This window comes from Salmo salar, chromosome ssa18 (genome assembly GCF_905237065.1).
Source record: "Salmo salar chromosome ssa18, Ssal_v3.1, whole genome shotgun sequence".
NCBI lineage: Eukaryota > Metazoa > Chordata > Actinopteri > Salmoniformes > Salmonidae > Salmo > Salmo salar.
In genome coordinates, this window is record NC_059459.1 from 76,141,327 (window position 1) to 76,165,635 (window position 24,309).

At 46.6% G+C, this 24,309-nt stretch overlaps 1 protein-coding gene across 12 annotated transcripts in view; it reads left to right on the forward strand.

The window, feature by feature from the left end:
* Window positions 1-23,927, forward strand: part of LOC106578047 (phosphatidylinositol-binding clathrin assembly protein) — a 77,864-nt gene extending 53,937 nt beyond the window's left edge. For 4 of the 12 annotated variants that reach the window (XM_014156601.2, XM_014156603.2, XM_014156608.2 and 1 more), the window contains 12 exons: window positions 487-572; window positions 2,477-2,606; window positions 3,494-3,621; window positions 3,992-4,092; window positions 4,649-4,753; window positions 7,586-7,768; window positions 8,423-8,453; window positions 9,454-9,616; window positions 12,262-12,285; window positions 17,086-17,142; window positions 17,320-17,433; window positions 17,655-23,927. In XM_014156601.2, the coding sequence (XP_014012076.1) occupies window positions 487-572; window positions 2,477-2,606; window positions 3,494-3,621; window positions 3,992-4,092; window positions 4,649-4,753; window positions 7,586-7,768; window positions 8,423-8,453; window positions 9,454-9,616; window positions 12,262-12,285; window positions 17,086-17,142; window positions 17,320-17,433; window positions 17,655-17,669 (1,137 nt within the window). In that variant the 3' untranslated portion in view covers window positions 17,670-23,927. The remainder of the gene's footprint in view (window positions 1-486; window positions 573-2,476; window positions 2,607-3,493; window positions 3,622-3,991; window positions 4,093-4,648; window positions 4,754-7,585; window positions 7,769-8,422; window positions 8,454-9,453; window positions 9,617-12,261; window positions 12,286-17,085; window positions 17,143-17,319; window positions 17,434-17,654) is intronic. The other 8 variants (XM_014156607.2, XM_045701576.1, XM_014156602.2 and 5 more) reach the window with 6 other exon arrangements.
* The last annotated feature ends 382 nt before the right edge of the window (window positions 23,928-24,309 follow it).

The window sequence follows — 24,309 nt, forward strand, 5'->3', positions numbered from 1 at the left end:
TGTTGTTAACCTACTTTATACAGAGTGCATGTAGCTGTGGGCTTTATCCCCAATAGCACCCTGTTCCCTATAGAGTACACTGCTTTTGAGCCCTGTGCACTATGAACGGAATAGGGAGCAATTGGGGACAAAGCCTTAGTTCTATTCTGAGAGGGATTTTCTGGGACTCTGTGTTTTTATCGATGTGTTCAGAGGTAAATGAGTGACAGAGAGCGGGTACAGTGAGAATGAGTTTTATTTTGGCAAGTCTCATCCCCTTCTCCCTCTTACCCCTCTTCCCTCCTCCCCCTCTCTCCTCCTCCCTCTCGCTTTCTCCCTCCCCTCGTCCTCCCTCGTCCTCCTTCGTCCTCCCTCCCCCTCTCTTGTCCTCCCTCCCTCCCCCTCTTGTCCTTGTCCTCCCTCTCCCTCCCCCCTCTTGTCCTTGTCCTCCCTCTCCTTCCCCCTACTCTCGTCCTCCCTCTCCTCCCCCCTCTCGTCCTCCCCCAGGCCCCCAGTAGTCTCCTGGAGGCTCTGGAGCAGCACCTAGCCTCTCTGGAGGGGAAGAAGACCAAGGAGCTCAGCGCTGACACCAGGTACTGTACTACTGGACTGGCATTGAACCACCGCATTATGCCTACTGTAAAACCTGTTGAAGAAGCACATGCAAATTTATACTTTACCATAACGCCTTTATAAGAAGCACATATAGTTAGTTATACATTACCATAAAACCTGTATAAGAAGCACATAGTTATACTTTACCATAAAACCCTTAACCTCTCTAGGGTAGGTGGCACCAAATCGTCACACCTACGTAACAGCCAGTGTAATCCCGTGGCGCGTTATTCAAAAACCTCAAAAATGCAAAAACTTCAATTTTTCAAACATATGACTATTTTACACCATTTTAAAGACAAGACTCTCGTTAATCTAACCACACTGTCCGATTTCAAAAAGGCTTTACAACGAAAGCAAAACATTAGATTATGTCAGCAGAGTACCAAGCCAGAAATAATCACACACCCATTTTTCAAGCTAGCATATAATGTCACATAAACCCATACCACAGCTAAATGCAGCACTAACCTTTGATCTTCATCAGATGACAACCCTAGGACATTATGTTATACAATACATGCATGTTTTGTTCAATCAAGTTCATATTTATATCAAAAACCAGCTTTTTACATTAGCATGTGACTAGCATTCCCACCGAACACTGCCGGTGAATTTATAAATTACTCACGATAAACGTTCACAAAAAGCATAACAATTATTTTAAGAATTATAGATACAGAACTCCTCTATGCACTCGATATGTCCGATTTTAAAATAGCTTTTCGGTGAAAGCACATTTTGCAATATTCTCAGTAGATAGCCCGGCATCACAGGGCTAGCTATTTAGACACCTAGCAAGTTTAGCACTCAGCAAAGTCACATTTACTATAAGAAAAATGTTATTACTTTTGCTGTTTTCGTCAGAATGCACTCCCAGGACTTCTACTTCAATAACAAATGTTGGTTTGGTTCAAAATAATCCATAGTTATATCCAAACAGCGGCGTTTTGTTCGTGCGTTCAAGACACTATCCGAAAGGGTAAATAAGGGTGACGAGCATGGCGCAATTCGTGACAAAAAAATTCTAAATATTCCATTACTGTACTTCGAAGCATGTCAACCGCTGTTTAAAATCAATTTTTATGCCATTTTTCTCATAAAAAAGCGATAATATTCCGACCGGGAATCTGCGTTTAGGTAAACAGACGAAAGAAAATAAAGCATTCGGTCGACTCGGGCACGCGCCTAAGCCCATAGTACTCTGATCGGCCACTTGCCAAAAGCGATAAAGTGTTTCAGCCAGAGGCTGCCTCGATATCGTTCAGCTTTTTCCCGGGCTCTGAGAGCCTATGGGAGCTGTAGGAAGTGTCACGTTATTGCACAGATCCTGAGTCTTCAATAAAAAGAGCCAAGATGAAACACAAGTTGTCAGACAGGCCACTTCCTGCATGGAATCTTCTCAGGTTTTGGCCTGCCATTTGAGTTCTGTTATACTCACAGACACCATTCAAACAGTTTTAGAAACTTTAGGGTGTTTTCTATATAAAGCCAATAATTATATGCATATTCTAGTTACTGGGCAGGAGTAGTAACCAGATTAAATCGGGTACGTTTTTTATCCGGCCGTGTCAATACTGCCCCCTAGCCCTAACAGGTTAAGACATTCCTCCCAGTGGAGAAAAGAGGATTGAAATTCACCAAATTTTGTCAGCATTTACATGAAGGGAAAGGGGGATATACCTAGTCAGTTGTAGAACTGAATGCATTCAACTGAAATGTTGAATGCATTTAACCCAACCCCTCTGAACCAGAGAGTAGCGCTGCTACCAGTGGTATATACACGATCTAAACCTCTGGTTCCCCTTTTCTCTCTCTCGCTCACCCTCTTCACGTTTATACTGTATGTAAAACCTGTCCTCTCCCTGTTCTCCGACTATAGAGCGTCCACTCTGTCCAGTGCGGTGACGTCTCTGTCCAGTACAGGCATGTCCTTCAGCCGCATGGACGAGAAGGAGAGACTGCAGGCCTTAGAAGAGGAGCAGGCCAGACTGCAGGCCCTCAAGGTACAGGTAACATCTTTACACTGGGACACACAGCTGCGTGTTTGGGAAATTTCAGGACTTTTTAGAGTGTAACATTTATTCCACCATTAAAAATCCTCTTTAACCCTTAACCTAACTCCAAAAACCCTTACCCCAGAACCCTAAACCTAACTCTTAAAATACTATTCAAACAAATTCAAGTCCTGACTTTTCAAAAAAAAAAAGTGAATGTCCTGACAAGGTAGGAAAACAATAAGGTGAAATGTGAGGACATTGGGGTCCTGATAAGGTAGAAAAACAAGTACACACACACACACACGAAGAAGGGGTTAGAAGGAGAGACGGCAGGCCTTAGAAGGGGAGCACCGATACACTAAACATTATTACAACAGTACACAAGTTTACACTATATATTGCTACACTAAACAACATTTCACTTGGGAGATAGAAATACCATAACAACGAAACTACAGAAAAACACTAGTCATATTCAGATTTAACTGCCTGACAGCATCGCTGGAAGTTTCACACCTGTTACGAGGCTGCGGGGAAAAGTCAAACAGCTTGCTGGGCACAGCATGTTGTAACTTCTGGCTTATTTTGTGCCTCATTGATACAACTGCTGTGTGAGTTTTAATGTTTTAGATGAGCTCTGTGGATGGTGAAAGGACAATGCAGCAGAGTTCTAGTCTAGCTAGCAAATAGTCCTGCAGAAAACATGTTGACATTTCACATTTTCTAGCTGAAGGTTTTTGAGTTAGCCATACTGCTCTCAATAAACGCTGAGGGAAAAAAAATCTACATTTTTAAAAACAAATATATTTGTTAGCGCAAGGCTAAAACATGTTAGTGAAGTAAGGTGTGTTAGCCAACTCGTACTCGATGTTTGACAGTGTGTTTCTCTGTTCCTCCAGGACCAGCGTCTGAAGGAGATAGGTGTGTCCATTGTTCCCTCTGCCTCCCCCAGTACACAGTCCATGGGTAGTGTCAACCACAACACCAACCAGGCCATGGAGCTATTCAACACACCATCCACCAATAGGTAGGTTATAACATGCTAACGACAGGTTATAGGTGGTTATAACAGTTCGTGTAGATAGAAGTCTATAGGCCGTCTCAACAACAACCACCACCGTAGTCCAACGTGCCCTGGTCAAGTCAAAAAGACATAATGAATTGAATCAACGTTATTGATGTTTAAAAATGCTGTCGTTCTCATGATCAGTTTTTATCGCTCTGCGTACGTCAAAGCTGATATTTGTGCAAATGAAAGCTCTATGATGTGATTACTTGTTGGTTTGTTTTCTTGGCCGTTGCTAGCAGTGCTCTTTAAAGATACGTTGATAAAGTAGAAGGGAAACTTTAATCACATTTACTCTCTCATTGATTTTCTTTCTCTCCCTCCCCTCCAGCATGCCCAACCTCAGTAGTGATCTGTTTGACCTGCAGCCAGCCTTCATCCCTGCTGTCCAGAGCACTCCTTCCATCTGTACAGCCGCCAGTGCCTGGGGAGGTAGGACATGGACGTGCTACTAATCAACACAGGAAAACACACTCACTTTTCGTAGTTTGTTTTTCTCACTTAACCTCCTGAACTTCCTGTTCAGAAGGAGGGTGGAGATACAGAGTGTTGATAAGCTGTGTATAGTCACACAAAACACGTGTAAAACCCTTTGTCCTGACAAGCCTCTGTTTAGACTTCAGGGGTTTTATTTTGGCCTCTGAATACAGCTCTCTTTTTACTTGTAAATATAAAAACGTATTTCCTGTGTGATGTATTCTGTCATTCATGTGTTTATCCATTCATCACCCGTTCATTCGCCTAGCCACCATTTTATTTTCTATTAGAAACACTGAAATGCATCCTATGTAGCGGTTACGACAGTGTTAAAACCTTCAGTGTTCTGAAGCTCTTATGATGGCCCCATGCTCCCTAGCAACAGAGATGAATAAATATTATTTACTGAGAGCCAGCCAGTGCTTCCTCTGTGTTCACAATGTCTTCCGCCTAAAGCCAGTTTTATGTAGCCCTGACAACAATCTCATGACCTCTGACCTCTGTCTCCTAGGTGCTGCTGTCCAAGCTGAGTCCTCCATAAATGTAGATTTTGACGCTGTTTTTGGGGGCGGGGCTAGAGGAATAGCCAATAACGGCGTGCAGCCAGCCGCCGATGGTAAAGAGAACCATACACTAAATGAGTAATTCTGGCTTGGTTTAGCTTACTACCTATGATTACAACTAGCTGCTAGACTTAACCTCTTTCACTTCTGCTGGTTTGGTTCAGATCTCTGGCTTGGTTTGTGTTGCCACAAAATAATTCAGCTTTAGGTCGGGTGTTCCTACTACCACTGTTTCATCTTGCATCGCTGTGTGTGTTATGGTCATCTCATTCCATTCCCATTCATCTGTCACCCATCCATTTGTTGTTCACACCGTCCCGCCATCCCACATTACAGACAGCCCATCTCTTCAGAGGCGCTACCTTTCCATTTGTTCTCCTCTCTTCATCTTTCCCCTCTTCCCTCTACTGCCTCTGTTGTCTCAATCTGAGCCCCTCCAAACACTTAGCTAACGGTTAACTCTTCTTTCTTAAATGTGTTTTTTGCGGGGTCGAGGCTCTCTTCCCCCTCTGCCTTCCTCCTCTCTCTCTCTACTGAGTGTGCTGGTTTTCTCTGATTCCTGCTGAACCAAGCAGGAAGTTCCTACTTTATCAACGTGGAGTCCCAGATGGCACCCTATTCCCTACATACTACACTAATTTTGACCGAATAGGGCTCAGGTTAAAAGTAGTGTAGTATGTAGGGAATAGGGTTCCATCTGGGATGCATTGCTCTGTCAGCACACTCCTGAAGCTAGACACAGCTTTCTAACCAAATATTATTCCTCCTTTTTCCCCGCTCCCTCGCTTAATTTTCTCTTAGTCAAGTGGTGGGAGGAGATGAGGGAGGAGATGAGGGAGGGGTGGGAGGAGATGAGGGAGGAGATGAGGGAGGAGATGAGGGAGGAGATGAGGGAGGAGATGAGGGAGGGGTGGGAGGAGATGAGGGAGGAGATGAGGGAGGGGTGGGAGGAGATGAGGGAGGAGATGAGGGAGGAGATGAGGGAGGAGATGAGGGAGGGGTGGGAGGAGATGAGGGAGGAGATGAGGGAGGGGTGGGAGGAGATGAGGGAGGAGATGAGGGAGGGGTGGGAGGAGATGAGGGAGGAGATGAGGGAGGGGTGGGAGGGCAGCTCTCATGTCTTTTTCTTCCTCTAATATGACTCTCCTTCCGTCCCCCTCTGTCGTCGTCGTCCTCCTCCCCCTCTGTCGTCGTCGTCCTCCTCCCCCTCTGTCGTCGTCGTCCTCCTCCCCCTCTGTCGTCGTCCTCCTCCCCCTCTGTCGTCGTCCTCCTCCCCCTCTGTCGTCGTCCTCCTCCCCCTCTGTCGTCCTCCTCCCCCTCTGTCGTCGTCCTCCTCCCCCTCTGTCGTCGTCGTCCTCCTCCCCCTCTGTCGTCGGTCGTCCTCCTCCCCCTCTGTCGTCGTCGTCCTCCTCCCCCTCTGTCGTCGTCGTCCTCCTCCCCCTCTGTCGTCGTCGTCCTCCTCCCCCTCTGTCGTCGTCGTCCTCCTCCCCCTCTGTCGTCGTCCTCCTCCCCCTCTGTCGTCGTCCTCCTCCCCCTCTGTCGTCGTCCTCCTCCCCCTCTGTCGTGCGTCGTCCTCCTCCCCCTCTGTCGTCGTCGTCCTCCTCCCCCTCTGTCGTAAGTCGTCCTCCTCCCCCTCTGTCGTCGTCCTCCTCCCCCTCTGTCGTCGTCGTCCTCCTCCCCCTCTGTCGTCGTCGTCCTCCTCCCCCTCTGTCGTCGTCGTCCTCCTCCCCCTCTGTCGTCGTCGTCCTCCTCCCCCTCTGTCGTCGTCGTCCTCCTCCCCCTCTGTCGTCGTCGTCCTCCTCCCCCTCTGTCGTCGTCGTCCTCCCCCTCTGTCATCGTCCTCGTCCTCCTCCTGTCGGCCTGGCTACACGTCTCTTTGCTCCTTTCTCCCTTTCGCTCTGTGTGTGTGTGTGTGTGGTATTGTGTGTGTGTGTGTGTGTGTGTGTGTGTGTGTGTGTGTGTGGTATTGTGTCCCCATTAGCAGAATGAGTACCAACACTTGACCATGGTTATAGTAATATAATTTAAGGTTTACACCGTGAATTACTTCATTTCTCATTGACTCTCACTGCTACCCCTATCAACCCTGTATACATTAATACAGTACAGGCCTGTGTGTGTGTGTGTCCTCTTGGCTGCTAGAATACACAGCCTCAATCAGCGTAATGACTTCACAACATGCCAACCACAAGAACGTAAATCCATCATAACACAGCTGCTGGGCCTAGAAATAGGATACATAGAAAGGATAAAGCTCCTGTTTTCATCCAGAAACAGAGTTAATAGAATCCATCTGGGTAATGACTCCACAACAACGAGCACATAAAATTCATTAGCACACAAAAATAGCTAGCCTACTCGGGCTAGAAATAGATTTGGGGAAAAAAATTAAAAAATCTTATCGACTGTGACTGACTATAAACGGTAGAACTAAATGGGTTCCACTTCTACTGTTTTATTCTAGAAATGTAATGAATAGAATCGATCAGCGTAATGACTCAATAACAGAAATCCATCACTCAAATACAGCTACCGCCCCTGAGGCTGAATCCTAGAAATACAATGAATAGACAGTACACAGCTACTGAAGCCCTGAGCATAGATATCAAAGGAATGGACCACAGCCGTTTGACTTCATGACTCTGTCATGATATTCCACAGCCTGATTCTGCCCCCCCCCCCCAAGTCATTTCTCTCTCTCTCAAACTTGAGTCAAACCGTTCCTGCATGCAGTGCTTTTCTTGTAACCTCATAACCCATCTGTGTGTGAGCTCGTGGCCTACGCTTTGTGTAATGCTGATATCCTTGTGTATGTATAATGTACCTGCTTGGCTTTGTGCTGTGTGTATTGTATTAACCGGTGTCTCCATCTCTCTGTCCTCCAGGGTTTGATGCTCTTGGGGACCTGCTGAAGCCCACAGTGTCCAACCATAACCAGGCTCCCCCCATGGCCCTCCACCACCCCCACCCTGGTCACCCCCACCCCGGTCACCCCCATCAGGGGTACCACCCAGGGGGCAAGCTGCTGGCCAACGACCTGGACTCCTCCCTCGCCAACCTCGTCGGCAGTGAGTACTGTACAGAAACACACACACTTCTTTTGTGTCCTCATCTGTCTCCTCCTTGTGTGTCTTTCTCTTTGTGCATTCTGCTGACTCCTCATGTCTCTCTCCTCTCCCCCTCTATTCTCTACCCCTCTCCTCTCCCCCTTGGTCTAGCCCTCTTCTTTCCCTCTTGGTCCTGGATTACCTAATGGTAGGGATTGGCCCTAGTAGCGATCAGGGGTTTGGGCAGACAGAGAGAGGACAGGCAGGGAAAGGACAGTGAGAGGGAACCCAGTAGGGAGCCACTGATCACAAGCCGCTATTCTTACTGTAAACAGTATTTAGGAGCCTTCACTACTCCCCAGGGCTGGCTGGCTTTCTGTCTGTCTGGCTTAGATACTCTCTCTGTCTCTCTGTCTCTCTGTCTCTCTCTCTGTCTCTCTGTCTCTCTCTCTGTCTCTCTGTCTCTCTCTCTGTCTCTCTGTCTCTCTCTCTGTCTCTCTGTCTCTCTCTCTGTCTCTCTGTCTCTCTGTCTCTCTCTCTGTCTCTCTGTGTCTCTGTGTCTCTCTGTCTCTCTGTCTCTCTCTCTGTCTCTGTGTCTCTGTGTCTGTCTCTCTGTGTCTGTCTCTCTCTCTGGAGACTTAAATACACGTAACCCATCCCTCTCTCTCTCCTCAGATCTGCAGTTCGGAGGAGCCCCAGCCAAGAAGTAAGTGTGTGTGTGTGTGTAGATGTGATGTAGAGCCAGACTACTGCAGCGTTTTCCCTAGACAATAGAGGGCTGTGGCGGTCTGCCATCCTACAGTACTCCAGTCCCAGGCAGGCAGTGCTGATAACACACAGTAGACTGCTTCTCGACATAAAACTAAAATAAGTGATATTCTGGGCCTCCTAAGTGACGCAGTGGTCTAAGGCGCTGCATCGCGGTGCTTGAGCCGTCACTACAGCCCCGGGTTCGATCCCAGGGCGTGTCACAGCCAGCTGTGACCGGGAGACCCATGAGGCGGCGGACAATTGGCCCAGCGTTGTCCGGGTTAGGGGAGGGTTTGGCCAGCCAGGATGTCCTTGTCCCATCACACTCTAGCAACTCCTTGTGGCGGGCCGGGCGCCTGCAAGCTGACTCCGGTCGCCAGATGTACGGTGTTTCCTCCAACACATTGGTGTGGCTGGCTTCCAGGTTAAGCGAGCAGTGTGTCAAAAAACTGTGCGGCTTGGCGGGGTCGTGTTTAGGAGACGACAGCAGCTTGCCCGTCTGCGCCGACGACGACAGCAGCTTGCCCGTCTGCGTCGACGACGACAGCAGCTTGCCCGTCTGCGTCGACGACGACAGCAGCTTGCCCGTCTGCGCCGACGACGACAGCAGCAGCTTGCCCGTCTGCGCCGACGACGACAGCAGCAGCTTGCCCGTCTGCGCCGACGACGACAGCAGCAGCTTGCCCGTCTGCGCCGACGACGACAGCAGCAGCTTGCCCGTCTGCGCCGACGACGACAGCAGCAGCTTGCCCGTCTGCGCCGACGACGACAGCAGCAGCTTGCCCGTCTGCGCCGACGACGACGACAGCTGCTTATTAATAACATTATAGACATGCAGTTATATCCGTTTCTATTATTTGCCTACCTGTAACCGTTGGTGTCGGATTGTTACAGATATTATATAGTGTCATGTTGTGACAGTTGATTAACGAGTGTGGTGTTTTTGCACGGTGTATTTTGTCTCTGTGTGCCCCGGTGTTCAGGCCAGACATGCAGTGGAGCCAGTCTGGAGAGAAGAGGCTGACTGGGGGACACAACTGGCAGAGCAAGACCATGACCAGCACCAGGGCCTGGAATCCTGCTCCCATGGCCCCCGCACCCATGCCTGTACAACACCTGGTGAGTGGTTGTTTGTCGGCTGGGTCTGTCTGTCTCTGTCTCTCTCTCTGTCTCTCTCACACACACACACACACACACACACACACACACACACCGGAGAAGCAGGTGATGTTAATTTGTCGATAACAGCCTGTCCAGCTGCAGTAGATGGACTCTAGCCAAGACTGTGCTTTGTGCGTGTGTGCCAGGATTTCCGTTAGCCGGTAATAGCCGGCTTTTGCCCCCCCTCCCCACACCAAAATAAATGTTAACTGCCACTGCCCAATTGTCCAATAAAAATAAAATAATCCCATTGCAAAATAATGCTTTATAGCCTTTTTATAGATGGAAATACATTTGACCGGTCATGCTATAGGGGCATTTGCATACATTTTGTGGAATTAAATTGCCTTCTGTGTATTTTCGTGAGTCGTTATGTTCATCACACACACGCAGCATACAGATACAGAGCCTATGAACACAAATCTGTCAGACAACGTGAAAGCTGCTGCTGCAGCTCCTCAAACAGCTCATTCATTACTGCTGTGAAACATGCTTTCATCAGCCCAATCTTTGCCTAACAATAAATGCAATCGTGTGTTAAAAACAGTTTTGATGGCCACGATTTTAAAAATAGCTTTTGTTTTAATAATAGATTTTTGGACTGATGATTGAAGTGTGTTTCCAAGGTGATGGTAGGCAGTGTTCAGCGCATCATACACACACCATGTTGCAATGAGCTGGCTGGAGGCAGGATGCATTTTAAAAACATACACTTAATTGTTTGAAACCAAACATTTTACTTCATGTTAATGAGGCATGTCTTACCTTGCTTCAAAGTAAAATCTAACCTGTAGAATGTGGAGCCAATTATTTTATAAAGACTACTGGTTTCAATGGCATATGGAAGTCTATTTCTCTCATGTTCTACTTTCTTTCATTGTCCAGTAGCCAAACGCACACTTCTAGTCATATTAGCAACCCATGCTAGTTGTTGCATCTTTAGATCTCTCGTCTTTCAAAATTTGTAATTAATATTTTCATCTCTGTCATATTGAAGTGCATGTGCACTTTTGACAATTGTGTTTTCCCGCTAATTGCTTTGTGAAATGAATTTTGGCACATAGCCTACTGCCTTGTGCACATTGCTGGGCTTATAACAGAGAACGAGCAATGAGCCAGATATATTTCACCAGGTGTATAAATGTGAAGCATCTGGTTGGAGTTTCCACTCACTACCAAATATGGTAATGAGAGGAAGCTCAGTGGCCGGCAGTGGGAGAACAGACATTCTGCTCATTTTCGCCTCGATAAAACCTTTGATCTCAATACATTTTTCTGTTTCCAAAACTAGACTCTGTAAGAAACAGAGTGGACTACGTTTTTTGTAGACTTAAACCTTTCTATTACGTGACATATTGGATTGACATAGGCTGGTGATTTTGCTGTTCCTTACTGCATTTTCCTAACGGAAACCCTAGTGCTTGCCAAGACTGAGTGCTGAGCTTGCCAATGGAAATCTGTCACTAACCCCTTGCTTCCTCTCTCCCTGTCTCTCTCTCCCTGTCCCCGTCTCTCTCTCTCCCTGTCCCCGTCTGTCTGTCTGTCCCCCGTCTGTCTCTGTCTGTCTGTCCCCCGTCTGTCTCTGTCTGTCCCCCGTCTGTCTCTGTCTGTCCCCCGTCTGTCTCTGTCTGTCTGTCCCCCGTCTGTCTCTGTCTGTCCCCCGTCTGTCTCTGTCTGTCCCCCGTCTGTCTCTGTCTGTCTGTCCCCCGTCTGTCTCTGTCTGTCTGTCCCCTGTCTGTCTCTGTCTGTCCCCCGTCTGTCTCTGTCTGTCTGTCCCCCGTCTGTCTCTGTCTGTCTGTCCCCGTCTGTCTCTGTCTGTCTGTCTGTCTGTCCCCCGTCTGTCTCTGTCTGTCTGTCTGTCTGTCCCCCGTCTGTCTCTGTCTGTCCCCCGTCTGTCTCTGTCTGTCCCCCGTCTGTCTCTGTCTGTCCCCCGTCTGTCTCTGTCTGTCTGTCCCCCGTCTGTCTCTGTCTGTCTGTCCCCCGTCTGTCTCTGTCTGTCTGTCCCCCGTCTGTCTCTGTCTGTCTGTCCCCCGTCTGTCTCTGTCTGTCTCTGTCTGTCCCCCGTCTGTCTCTGTCTGTCCCCCGTCTGTCTCTGTCTGTCCCCCGTCTGTCTCTGTCTGTCCCCCGTCTGTCTCTGTCTGTCCCCCGTCTGTCCCCCGTCTGTCTCTGTCTGTCCCCCGTCTGTCTCTGTCTGTCCCCCGTCTGTCTCTGTCTGTCCCCCGTCTGTCTCTGTCTGTCCCCCGTCTGTCTCTGTCTGTCTGTCTGTCCCCCGTCTGTCTCTGTCTGTCTGTCTGTCTGTCCCCCGTCTGTCTCTGTCTGTCCCCTGTCTGTCTCTGTCTGTCCCCTGTCTGTCTCTGTCTGTCCCCCGTCTGTCTCTGTCTGTCTGTCCCCCGTCTGTCTCTGTCTGTCTGTCCCCCGTCTGTCTCTGTCTGTCTGTCCCCCGTCTGTCTCTGTCTGTCTGTCTGTCCCCCGTCTGTCTCTGTCTGTCTGTCCCCCGTCTGTCTCTGTCTGTCTCCATTTTTTTTATGTCGTCCTGTTTTTGCTGTCTTGACTTCTTCACCTCATCCATCTTCCCTCTCTCTCTGTTCGTCTTTGCCATGCAGAATGGGATGTTCTATGCCGGTTATGTAAGTAGTAGGGTGGGACCCAAATGGTGCATGACTTTTCACCAGGGGCCTATTTGACCTGGTAGTCTGTTTAGAGAGAATTCTGGTCTTTGTTCCCATTCTCTACCCTTCACCCAGAAGTGTACACTCCCTCCTCATGAATTTAAAAGCATTCGATTGGAGGAAGTTTCCACCTTATTTCTTGTTTTAAATCCTTGTGTACACTTCGGGTCAGTATCAGCTCAGTGTGATCTCTCCCTCATTCCTCCCCTACTTGTTTTTAAAGATACACTATACTGTCTGATCGATACCCGGGCTATCTGCATTGTGTCCCACCCACCACCCGCCAACCCCTCTCTTACGCTACTGCTACTCTCTGTTCATCATATATGCATAGTCACTTTAACCATATCTACATGTACATACTACCTCAATCAGCCTGACTAACCGGTGTCTGTATATAGCCTCGCTACTGTATATAGCCTCGCTACTGTTTGTAGCCTCGCTACTGTATGTAGCCTCGCTACTTTTATAGCCTCGCTACTGTATATAGCCTCGCTACTGTATATAGCCTCGCTACTTTTATAGCCTCGCTACTGTATATAGCCTCGCTACTGTATATAGCCTCGCTACTGTATATAGCCTCGCTACTGTTATAGCCTCGCTACTGTTATAGCCTCGCTACTGTTATAGCCTCGCTACTTTTATAGCCTCGCTACTGTTATAGCCTCGCTACTGTTATAGCCTCGCTACTGTTATAGCCTCGCTACTGTTATAGCCTCGCTACTGTTATAGCCTCGCTACTGTTATAGCCTCGCTACTTTTATAGCCTCGCTACTGTTATAGCCTCGCTACTTTTATATCCTCGCTACTGTTATAGCCTCGCTACTGTTATAGCCTCGCTACTGTTATAGCCTCGCTACTGTTATAGCCTCGCTACTGTTATAGCCTCGCTACTGTTATAGCCTCGCTACTTTTATAGCCTCGCTACTGTTATAGCCTCGCTACTGTTATTTTTCACTGTCTTTTTACTGTTCTTTATTTCTTACATTTTTTTACATTTTACATTTTAGTCATTTAGCAGACGCTCTTATCCAGAGCGACTTACAGTAGTGAATACATACATTTCATTTTTCATGCATTTTTATTTTTTGTACTGGCCCCCCGTGGGAATCGAACCCACAACCCTGGCGTTGCACACACCATGCTCTACCAATTGAGCCACAGGGAAGGCTACTTAGGCTTCTTAACCTACATATTGTTCACCTAATACCTTCTTTGCACTATTGGTTAGAACCTTTAAGTAAGCATTTCACTGTGAGTTGTATTCGGTGCACGTGACAAATGAACTTTGATTTGATTTATATAAACAAAAGTATGTGGACACCCCTTCAAATTAGTGGATTTGGCTATTTCAGCCACACCCGTTGCTGACAGGTGTAAAATAATTGAGCACACAGCCATGCAATTTCCATAGACAAACATTGGCAGTAGACTGACCTTACTGAAGAGCTCCTTGACTTTCAACGTGGAACAGTCATAGGATGCCACCTTTCCAACGAGTCAGTTTGTCAGATTTCTGCCCTCCTAGAGCTGCCCCGGTCAACTGTAAGTGCTGTTATTGTGAAGTGGAAATGTCTAGGAGCAACAGCGGCTCAGCCACGACGTGGTAGGCCACACAAGCTCACAGAACGGGACCACTGAGTGCTGAAGCACACAGTGCAAAAAAATGGTGTGTCCTCGGTTGCAACACTCACTGCCGAGTTCCAAACTGCCTCTGGAAGCAACGTCAGCACAATAACTGTTCGTCCAGAGCTTCATGAAACAGGTTTCCATGGCCGAGCAGCCGCACATAAGCCTAAGATCACCATACACAATGCCAAGCATCGGCTGAGGTGGTGTAAAGCTCACCGCTATTGGACTCTGGAGCAGTGTGATGAATCACTCTTCACATATGGCAGTCCGACGGACGAATCTGGATTTAGCGGATGCCAGGAGAACGCTACCTGCCCCAATGCATAGTGCCAACTGTAAAGTTTGGTGGAGGAGGAATAATGGTCTGAGACTGTTTTTCATGGTTTGGGCTAGGTCCCTTAGTTCCAGTAAAGAGAGATCTTAACACCACATCATACAATGATATTCTAGACAATTCTGCACTTCCAACTTTGTGGCAACAGTTTGTGGAATACCCTTTCCTGTTTCACCATGACAATGCCCCCATGCATCAAGCGAGGTCCATACAGAAATGGTTTGTCGAGATCGGTGTTGAAGAACTTGACTGGCCTGCACAGAGCCCTGACCTCAACCCTATCGAACACCTTCATGATGAATTGGAATGCCGAGTGCGAGCCAGGCCTAATCGCCCAACATCAGTGCCCGACCTCACAAATACTCTTGTGGCTGAATGGAAGCAAGTCCCTGCAGCAATGTTCCAACATCTAGTGGAAAGCCTTCCCAGAAGAGTGGAGGCTGTTATAGCAGCAAAGGGGCACATACATTTTTACCTGTATGTACCTGTGGTTGTTTTTTTTTTTTACCTGTGGTTGGGGGGGTTTTTACCTGTGGTTGGGGGGGTGGGTTTTACCTGTGGTTGGGGGTTTACCTGTGGTTGGGGGGTTTTACCTGTGGTTGGGGGGGTTTTACCTGTGGTTGGGGGGTTTACCTGTGGTTGGGGGTTTTTACCTGTGGTTGGGGGGTTTTACCTGTGGTTGGGGGGTTTTACCTGTGGTTGGGGGGTTTACCTGTGGTTGGGGGTTTTTACCTGTGGTTGGGGGGTTTTTACCTGTGGTTGGGGGTTTTTACCTGTGGTTGGGGGTTTTTACCTGTGGTTGGGGGGTTTTACCTGTGGTTGGGGGGTTTACCTGTGGTTGGGGGTTTTACCTGTGGTTGGGGGTTTACCTGTGGTTGGGGGGTTTACCTGTGGTTGGGGTGGGTTTACCTGTGGTTGGGGTGGGTTTACCTGTGGTTGGGGGGGTTTTACCTGTGGTTGGGGGGTTTACCTGTGGTTGGGGGGTTTTTACCTGTGGTTGGGGGGGTTTACCTGTGGTTGGGGGTTTTACCTGTGGTTGGGGGGTTTTACCTGTGGTTGGGGGGGTTTACCTGTGGTTGGGGGTTTTTACCTGTGGTTGGGGGTTTTTACCTGTGGTTGGGGGTTTTTACCTGTGGTTGGGGGTTTACCTGTGGTTGGGGGTTTACCTGTGGTTGGGGGGGTTACCTGTGGTTGGGTGGTTTTTACCTGTGGTTGGGGGGTTTTACCTGTGGTTGGGGGGTTTACCTGTGGTTGGGGGTTTACCTGTGGTTGCGGGGGGGTTACCTGTGGTTGGGTGGTTTTTACCTGTGGTTGGGGGTTTACCTGTGGTTGCGGGGGGTTACCTGTGGTTGGGTGGTTTTACCTGTGGTTGGGGGTTTTTACCTGTGGTTGGGGGGGTTTACCTGTGGTTGGGGGGTTTTTACCTGTGGTTGGGGGTTTTTACCTGTGGTTGGGGTGGGTTTACCTGTGGTTGGGGGGTTTACCTGTGGTTGGGGGGGTTTACCTGTGGTTGGGGGGTTTTACCTGTGGTTGGGGGTTTTACCTGTGGTTGGGGGGTTTTACCTGTGGTTGGGGGGTTTTACCTGTGGTTGGGGGGTTTACCTGTGGTTGGGGGGTTTTACCTGTGGTTGGGGTGGGTTTACCTGTGGTTGGGGGGTTTTACCTGTGGTTGGGGGTTTACCTGTGGTTGGGGGGTTTACCTGTGGTTGGGGTGGGTTTACCTGTGGTTGGGGGTTTTTACCTGTGGTTGGGGTGGGTTTACCTGTGGTTGGGGTGGGTTTACCTGTGGTTGGGGGGTTTTACCTGTGGTTGGGGGTTTTTACCTGTGGTTGGGGGTTTTTACCTGTGGTTGGGGTGGGTTTACCTGTGGTTGGGGTGGGTTTACCTGTGGTTGGGGGGTTTTACCTGTGGTTGGGGGGTTTTTACCTGTGGTTGGGGGTTTTTACCTGTGGTTGGGGTGGGTTTACCTGTGGTTGGGGTTTTACCTGTGGTTGGGGGGGTTTACCTGTGGTTGGGGGTTTTACCTGTGGTTGGGGGTTTTACCTGTGGTTGGGGTGGGTTTACCTGTGGTTGGGGGGTTTTACCTGTGTTTACATGTAGTTTATTTGACCTCTTTACCTGTTGTTTATTGTGCCTGCGGTTGTTTATTGTGCCTGTATTTATCTGTAGTTTTGTTTACTTGTAGTTTGTTGTACCTGTAGTTATTTATTTATTTATAGTTGATTTTACATGTAGTTATTTATTTTACCTACAGTTTATCTGTAAATCATTTTACCTGTAGTATATTGTACCTGTGTTTCCTGTAGTTTTATTTGACCTGCATCTATTTATGACCTGTAGTTTATTTGACTTGTGTTTACCTGTAATTCATTTGACCTGTTTATCTGTAGTTGTTTATTTTACAGGTTTACCTGTAGTTTATTGTACCTGTGTTGTAGTTTATTTTACCTGTATTTACATGTAGTTGTTTAGTTTACCTGTAGTTTGTTATTTTACCTGCATTTATGTTTAGGTTATTTTACCTGTTATTTTGCCTTTATTTATTAGCAATTTATTTTACCTGTATTTACATGTCGCTTATTTTACCTGTATTTGTCTTTGGTTTATTTTAACTGTATTTATCTGTAGTTTATTTTACTTGTATTGATGAATGTGGTGTCCATGAGCAACAGTCATGGAGGTCATCCCCTCAGTTTTACCTTTACATGTTACCTCTCCCTTCACCTGTTTAGACCGGTCTTTAATTGTCCCTCAGCTCTGTTAACCAGGTCTCTCTCTCTCCTCCCATACAGGCTCCAGCTCCTATGCCTTTCCCCATGACCACACCGCAAGTGCCTATGTATGGAATGGTGAGTGCTGTTCACACAGCCATATTAATAATACCTAGTATGCATTTTGCTAGAAGAATGGCCGTGGCCTAGGAAGGCCCACATCCTTCTGATGCTAAACAAGTCCCCCAGCTGTCTGGTCTCTCACTGTCTTGACCCATTAAAACAAAAAAAGATTGATATGTTTTTTCTTCCCAGGTCCCTCAGATGGGTCAGATGGGGGGTGTACAGGTGATGGCCCCCCAGCCCATGATGTACAACCAGCCTGTACTCAGACCCACAAACCCCTTCTCCCCCATGCCTGGAGCCCAGGTGACCCCCAGACCCTACAACACTGTTATGCCCCATCCCCTGAACTCAAGTAACCCTACCTGACCTACACCCTTAATCCAAACCCCTTCATGGCCCTACAATTATAGATCCAAACTCACAAACCCATTTCCCCCTGCAGTTTAGTGTCTTTTTCTGCCATTTCCCCTCACTGACTGGCTTTCCTTCCTCTTTCTCTCTTCTTTCTCTTGTCTCTCTTTCAGATGCAGTTCATGTAATTTCATCAGGGGGAGCAGAGTGCCAAAAATGATGGCATAAAACACACAGTGAGGATAAACGAGGAATGAATGGGCAGACAGAAGAAAGAACCAAATACAAGAGGAGAGGAAGAGGGAAGAAAAAGAGGCTGATGAACCCAGGATAGAGGAGGGTAGACACGGAAGATGAAGGGTAGAGCAAGGAAGAGGGGAGATTGGGGAGTGTTTATGATATCATAAAGGCTTACCTCTCTGTCTGAAACAGCCCCCACCCTAAAACAAGCAACTACCCCCCCCCAAAAAAAACCCGGAACCCCCATAAATGGATAGGTCTTTTGGAGTAGACGGTGTGAAGGGGTCAGGTTTGAAAGGTCATAGGTTCATTACACTTAGGACCAGTGTGTACATTGACTTTTCTGTGTTGAGTTAGTTTGTCTTCTGTTACCGTTGGTGTAGATGGATGGATTACGCCCTGTTAAAATGACTGGGACTCTTCGATGTTGTAGGTATGTTACTGAGCTGATATTGAGCACTTTGACACACAGACAGACAGACAGACAGACAGACAGACAGACAGACAGACAGACAGACAGACAGACAGACAGACAGACAGACAGACAGACAGACAGACAGACAGACAGACAGACAGGTGTGAATCTAGCCATGGGCAGAACGGACTGATTTGTCTAGAAATAGATCGTCCGGTTACAGTTGAAGCCATCCTCTGGTTGGTGAGATGGTTACAAACCGGTAGGAACTCAGAGTTGTTTGTTCTGGTTTTCTATCTGAGTGTGTGGGCACACTGTTTATAAAGCATTACTTAGTGAGCTGGTCTCTACCTGCTTTCTTAGACTTAAAGGTCACCAAATTTAAGCTGTTTTTTGTTTTCCAACTTTCTCACTTGTTAGTGATACACAACCGGGTGGAAATGTTTGTCCCTGCTCGCTAGCCGTCTTTGACTGTTTGCTAGTTCAGAAAAAGCACTTAAGGTCTGTATGTTACCCATGGGAGGTGTTTCAGACATGGAGAAGCCGTCACCAGGTGTAATCAGACTGGATAGAAAACATTAAGGACACCCCTCACCATCACCCTACCATCAATCAGACTGGATAGAAAACATTAAGGACACCCATCTACCCTCACCATCATCCCACCATCAATCAGACTGGATAGAAAACATTAAGGACACCCATCTACCCTCACCATCACCCTACCATCAATCAGACTGGATAGAAAACATTAAGGACACCCCTCACCATCACCCTACCATCAACCAGACTGAATAGAAAACATTAAGGACACCCATCTACCCTCACCATCATCCCACCATCAACCAGACTGGATAGAAAACATTAAGGACACCCCTCTACCCTCACCATCACCCTACCATCAATCAGACTGGATAGAAAACATTAAGGACACCCCTCACCATCACCCTACCATCAACCAGACTGGATAGAAAACATTAAGGACACCCATCTACCCTCACCATCACCCTACCATCAATCAGACTGGATAGAAAACATTAAGGACACCCCTCTACCCTCACCATCACCCTACCATCAATCAAACTGGATAGAAAACATTAAGGACACCCCTCACCATCACCCTACCATCAATCAGACTGGATAGAAAACATTAAGGACACCCCTCTACCCTCACTATCACCCTACCATCAATCAGACTGAATAGAAAACATTAAGGACACCCATCTACCCTCACCATCATCCCACCATCAATCAGACTGGATAAAAAACATTAAGGACACCCCTCTACCCTCACTATCACCCTACCATCAATCAGACTGAATAGAAAACATTAAGGACACCCCTCTACCCTCACCATCATCCCACCATCAATCAGACTGGATAGAAAACATTAAGGACACCCCTCTACCATCACCCTACCATCAATCAGACTGGATAGAAAACATTAAGGACACCCCTCTACCCTCACCATCACCCTACCATCAATCAGACTGGATAGAAAACATTAAGGACACCTATCTACCCTCACCATCATCCTACCATCAATCAGACTGGATAGAAAACATTAAGGACACCCATCTACCCTCACCATCATCCTACCATCAATCAGACTGGATAGAAAACATTAAGGACACCCATCTACCCTCACCATCATCCTACCATCAATCAGACTGGATAGAAAACATTAAGGACACCCCTCACCATCACCCTACCATCAATCAGACTGGATAGAAAACATTAAGGACACCCATCTACCCTCACCATCATCCTACCATCAATCAGACTGGATAGAAAACATTAAGGACACCCATCTACCCTCACCATCATCCCAACTCTCAGCTGCTTCTCATGTATACTCTTGTCTGTCCATGGAGAGAGCTAGAGAACTGTTGAGCGCATCTGAAATGGCACCCTATTCCCTATCAAGTGCACTACTGCCCTAAGGGCCTTGGTTAAAAGTAGTGGCCCACAGTATTTAGAGAAAAGGTTGCCATTTGGGAACATTCCTGTTGTAAAATGTTTCTAATCCCTCCTCTCTACTGCATCTTGTAAAAACAGTTTCTTCATCCTTCTGTGCCCTTGAATTTTGACAGATTCATGCTTATACCAACACATACACAGGCATGCAATAACATGTGCATACAGATGTACACACATGCATGTAGCACGTTACACACACACACAGAAACACACATGCAGAAACACACACTGAACAATGTTAGATTTTTCTGGGATAATTCTGGTAGTAATGTCAATTTTTATTTTTATATATTTTTTTATCATAATGTCATTACTCATTATGTATTGTTTTAAAGCAATGCTCTGTCAATTTTCCTCCCAATTGTCAAGATGTCATGTGAAAGGATGTCAAAGTAACTTTTGGTGTCAAGGGATGTTATTATCCTGTTGTTGAATCTTTAAGACAACTCCCTTAATGGGATGTTTCATGATGACTTTGTTTTGAACAGTCTGTGTGTCAATAAGGTTGGTACTGGTTCACACTCTGAATGAACCTTATTGCCAAGGGTTACTTTATTGTTAAATACTTTTTGGGGCACATCGAGTTGAAAATGGACAACCCAATACCTGTTTGATCCCACTCTGGTTCCCATATGCTTTATGAAAGGATGTCACTGTAACTATTGAGGCTCAGGTAAAGCAGGTGTGGGGGTTAACATCTTTTGGCCAAAATAACCATTATCACAATTTCCCCTGTTTTCCTGTGTAACACTCTCATGCCATGTGTTGCTCACCCAGGGCTGTTTTCTGTCTGTTTCCTAGATCTTGGTAGCTGGTCTGTTTCCTAGATCTTGGTAGCTGGTCTGTTTCCTAGATCTTGGTCTCTGGTCTGTTTCCTAGATCTTGGTCGCTGGTCTGTTTCCTAGATCTTGGTCTCTGGTCTGTTTCCTAGATCTTGGTAGCTGGTCTGTTTCCTAGATCTTGGTAGCTGGTCTGTTTCCTAGATCTTGGTAGCTGGTCTGTTTCCTAGATCTTGGTCGCTGGTCTGTTTCCTAGATCTTGGTAGCTGGTCTGTTTCCTAGATCTTGGTAGCTGGTCTGTTTCCTAGATCTTGGTAGCTGGTATGTTTCCTAGATCTTGGTCGCTGGTCTGTTTCCTAGATCTTGGTAGCTGGTCTGTTTCCTAGATCTTGGTAGCTGGTCTGTTTCCTAGATCTTGGTAGCTGGTCTGTTTCCTAGATCTTGGTCGCTGGTCTGTTTCCTAGATCTTGGTAGCTGGTCTGTTTCCTAGATCTTGGTCGCTGGTCTGTTTCCTAGATCTTGGTCGCTGGTCTGTTTCCTAGATCTTGGTAGCTGGTCTGTTTCCTAGATCTTGGTCGCTGGTCTGTTTCCTAGATCTTGGTCGCTGGTCTGTTTCCTAGATCTTGGTAGCTGGTCTGTTTCCTAGATCTTGTTAGCTGGTCTGTTTCCTAGATCTTGGTCGCTGGTCTGTTTCCTAGATCTTGGTCGCTGGTCTGTTTGTGACTATGCCCCCTGATGTAGATTATTTCTCTGGTCTCCAATGCCTGTCTAGTATGTACAGCTCTAGATTCTTCCTCTGGTCTCATCCAGTGCCTGGTAGGTTATAGCTATAAAATATCCCCCATCTTGTATACTGTCAGGTAGACCCAGCTCTAGAATTACCCCCATCTTGCTGTCTCTTCTTCATTCTCCTATAGATCCGTCTTTACAATCCCCTTCTAACTTCCTGTTTCACTGGGCTCTGTCATTGGCCTTCACTGCTTCTGCTGTGAGTGGGCATGTCCCCACTCCAGTGTCCATCAATCCTGTAAACTTTAAAACTGTCTTGGATTGGATCATATGCATCGATAGCCAATCGGCTGGCTAAGGGTGATATATCATCCTTATGAAGGATGAGGCCTGTAGTCTTTCTGAAGTGTCTCTTTGTCTAAAGGATAGCCTCGCTATAGTAGCATCTGTATAAGGGGGGGTTGAGTGGTGGTGGTTTGGAAGTTAAGGGCTCCCCTCAATCTTTGTGGCCCAAAACAGATGCCCTTCTCTGGACTCCCGGATTCATACAGTCCCTGAATGTGGTGTGCATGGAGCTCTGGGTAGCAGTTGGTCTTTTATGCCCAGATCTAGGATCAACCCTAAGCCATAGGGCTCTGGTCTAAAGTAGTGCACTATATAGGGAACAGGGCTCTGGTCAAAAGTAGTGCACTATATAGGGAAACTGGTGATATTTGGAATGCAACTTTTAGTTTGCCGTATAAAAAAAAGTAAAATCCCATTTATTTTTCTTTCTCCTGAATTTATCACGTCTTGTATTCTCCAGTTTGTCTTTACTTATTATTTTTTGGGGATTCCATGCAGAAAAACAATGTATAAAACAAGTCCTGCCTGTAAATGGAGGTGTTTTGTGTACATTTGAGCTGGTTTCAAAATGGTGGAAGGGCAGAGAGAGAGTGACAGCGTGGAGAGTCTTCTCTCCTCAGTGAATACATGGTCGTGATGTCTTGTTGTCCTCGCTACACCTTAAAAGCTAGCCTGGTGAAACAAGACTGAAACGTAAGCATATCAGCTTGGATTCCAGGCTAGTTAAAAGCACGATCTGATCTACTCTCTCATATGTCTGTGTTGTCATGAAAAGGCACTCCTAACCTAACCTGCTACAAGAACCGGTACCCCTAACCTAACCTGCTACAAGAACCGGTACCCCTAACCTAACCTGCTACAAGAACCGGTACCCCTAACCTAACCTGCTACAAGAACCGGTACCCCTAACCTAACCTGCTACAAGAACCGGTACCCCTAACCTAACCTGCTACAAGAACAGGTACCCCTAACCTAACCTGCTACAAGAACAGGTACCCCTAACCTAACCTGCTACAAGAACAGGCACCCCTAACCTGACCATAGACCTATTCAATCTCAATTGTCTTTCCTTGAGTCCTGTCTTCTCAAAATGCATTGGTCTGAAGGGTGTAGCCCGACCCACTTTTCCAAAGATGCCATGTTACTTTTACTCCTATTGAAATGGGTCTTTTTGATAATATCTGTAAGTGAAGCACCTGTTGGTGAGCCTTTTCATACGAGACAGATACGTGTCAGTGAATCTGAAACACACAAAGGAAGAGGGAGGCTTTTGGGGTTATGAATGGATACATTTTGTTAATCTCTCCCTGAAATGTATTTGTTTTATCTGTTAAAAAAAACACACACAAAAAACCCATAAATTCCCTCATTTTCAGTCGGTGGTTTCGTTCAAAGATTTTCCTGCACATTCTCTTCTACATGTTTTTTTTTTAAACTACTCTTCTGACTGTTGCCTGGTGATTTAGTGTCCATTACTTAGTGAACTACGTACAGTAGGGAAGAAATTGCCATTTGGGATGCATCCACACGTGCACACACATCTGCTATAATATTGTGTTTTCTTTTATTTGATTTTTCTGAACATGAGCGATAATTGCATTATGCGGTATATATGATATAATACCCAATGGGGGATTTCATGTATGGAGAAGGAAGGAAGGCGATTGGCTGCATGTCTACAGGTCATCAATGAATTGCCCATTTGATCAGTTGTTGATCGATTGATTGGTTGTCAATGATTCCAAATGATTCAGAGAATCACACCTTCGTCTCTGATTCTTCTCGTTCTTCCCCCTCTTTGTAAATGTTTATTTATTTATGCAGAAATATAAGGATTTTATTAAGCATGGAAATAATACAAAACAAATGTTTCAGAATATAATTCAATTATGGGCTTTTATTTTACTGTTTTATTTTTGTTTGTTTTTTTGTTGAAGAAATAAAGTCATTTTCCATTCCTTTTTAGTATTTTGTGATTTTTGTTCTGTTTCAACACCACACAGAATTCAAAGGTCAAGACGGTATGCTATTGAAAATAGTTTGGCGTTTAGTGTAGGGAAAGGGGTGGACCAACAGTAGGTCTTAGTGTGTCCAGTTTTATGTTTGTCCCAAAAAGCCAATAATAAGCCAACATTATTAGTGACAGGCCTTAGTCCAAACTACCAGGATGCACACAGCCAGGGCAGGCCAGGAGAGAGTAATGCCAAGCCACCGCTAGATAAGGACTCCCTCCCGCTCTTCAGCTGGGAGGACTAAGTGAGAGAGGCAAAGTCAGTGATCTTCAGGTCGTAGCTCTAGAAAGAGGCCCGAGCTCCGGATTTACAATTCCGAGTTGGATGA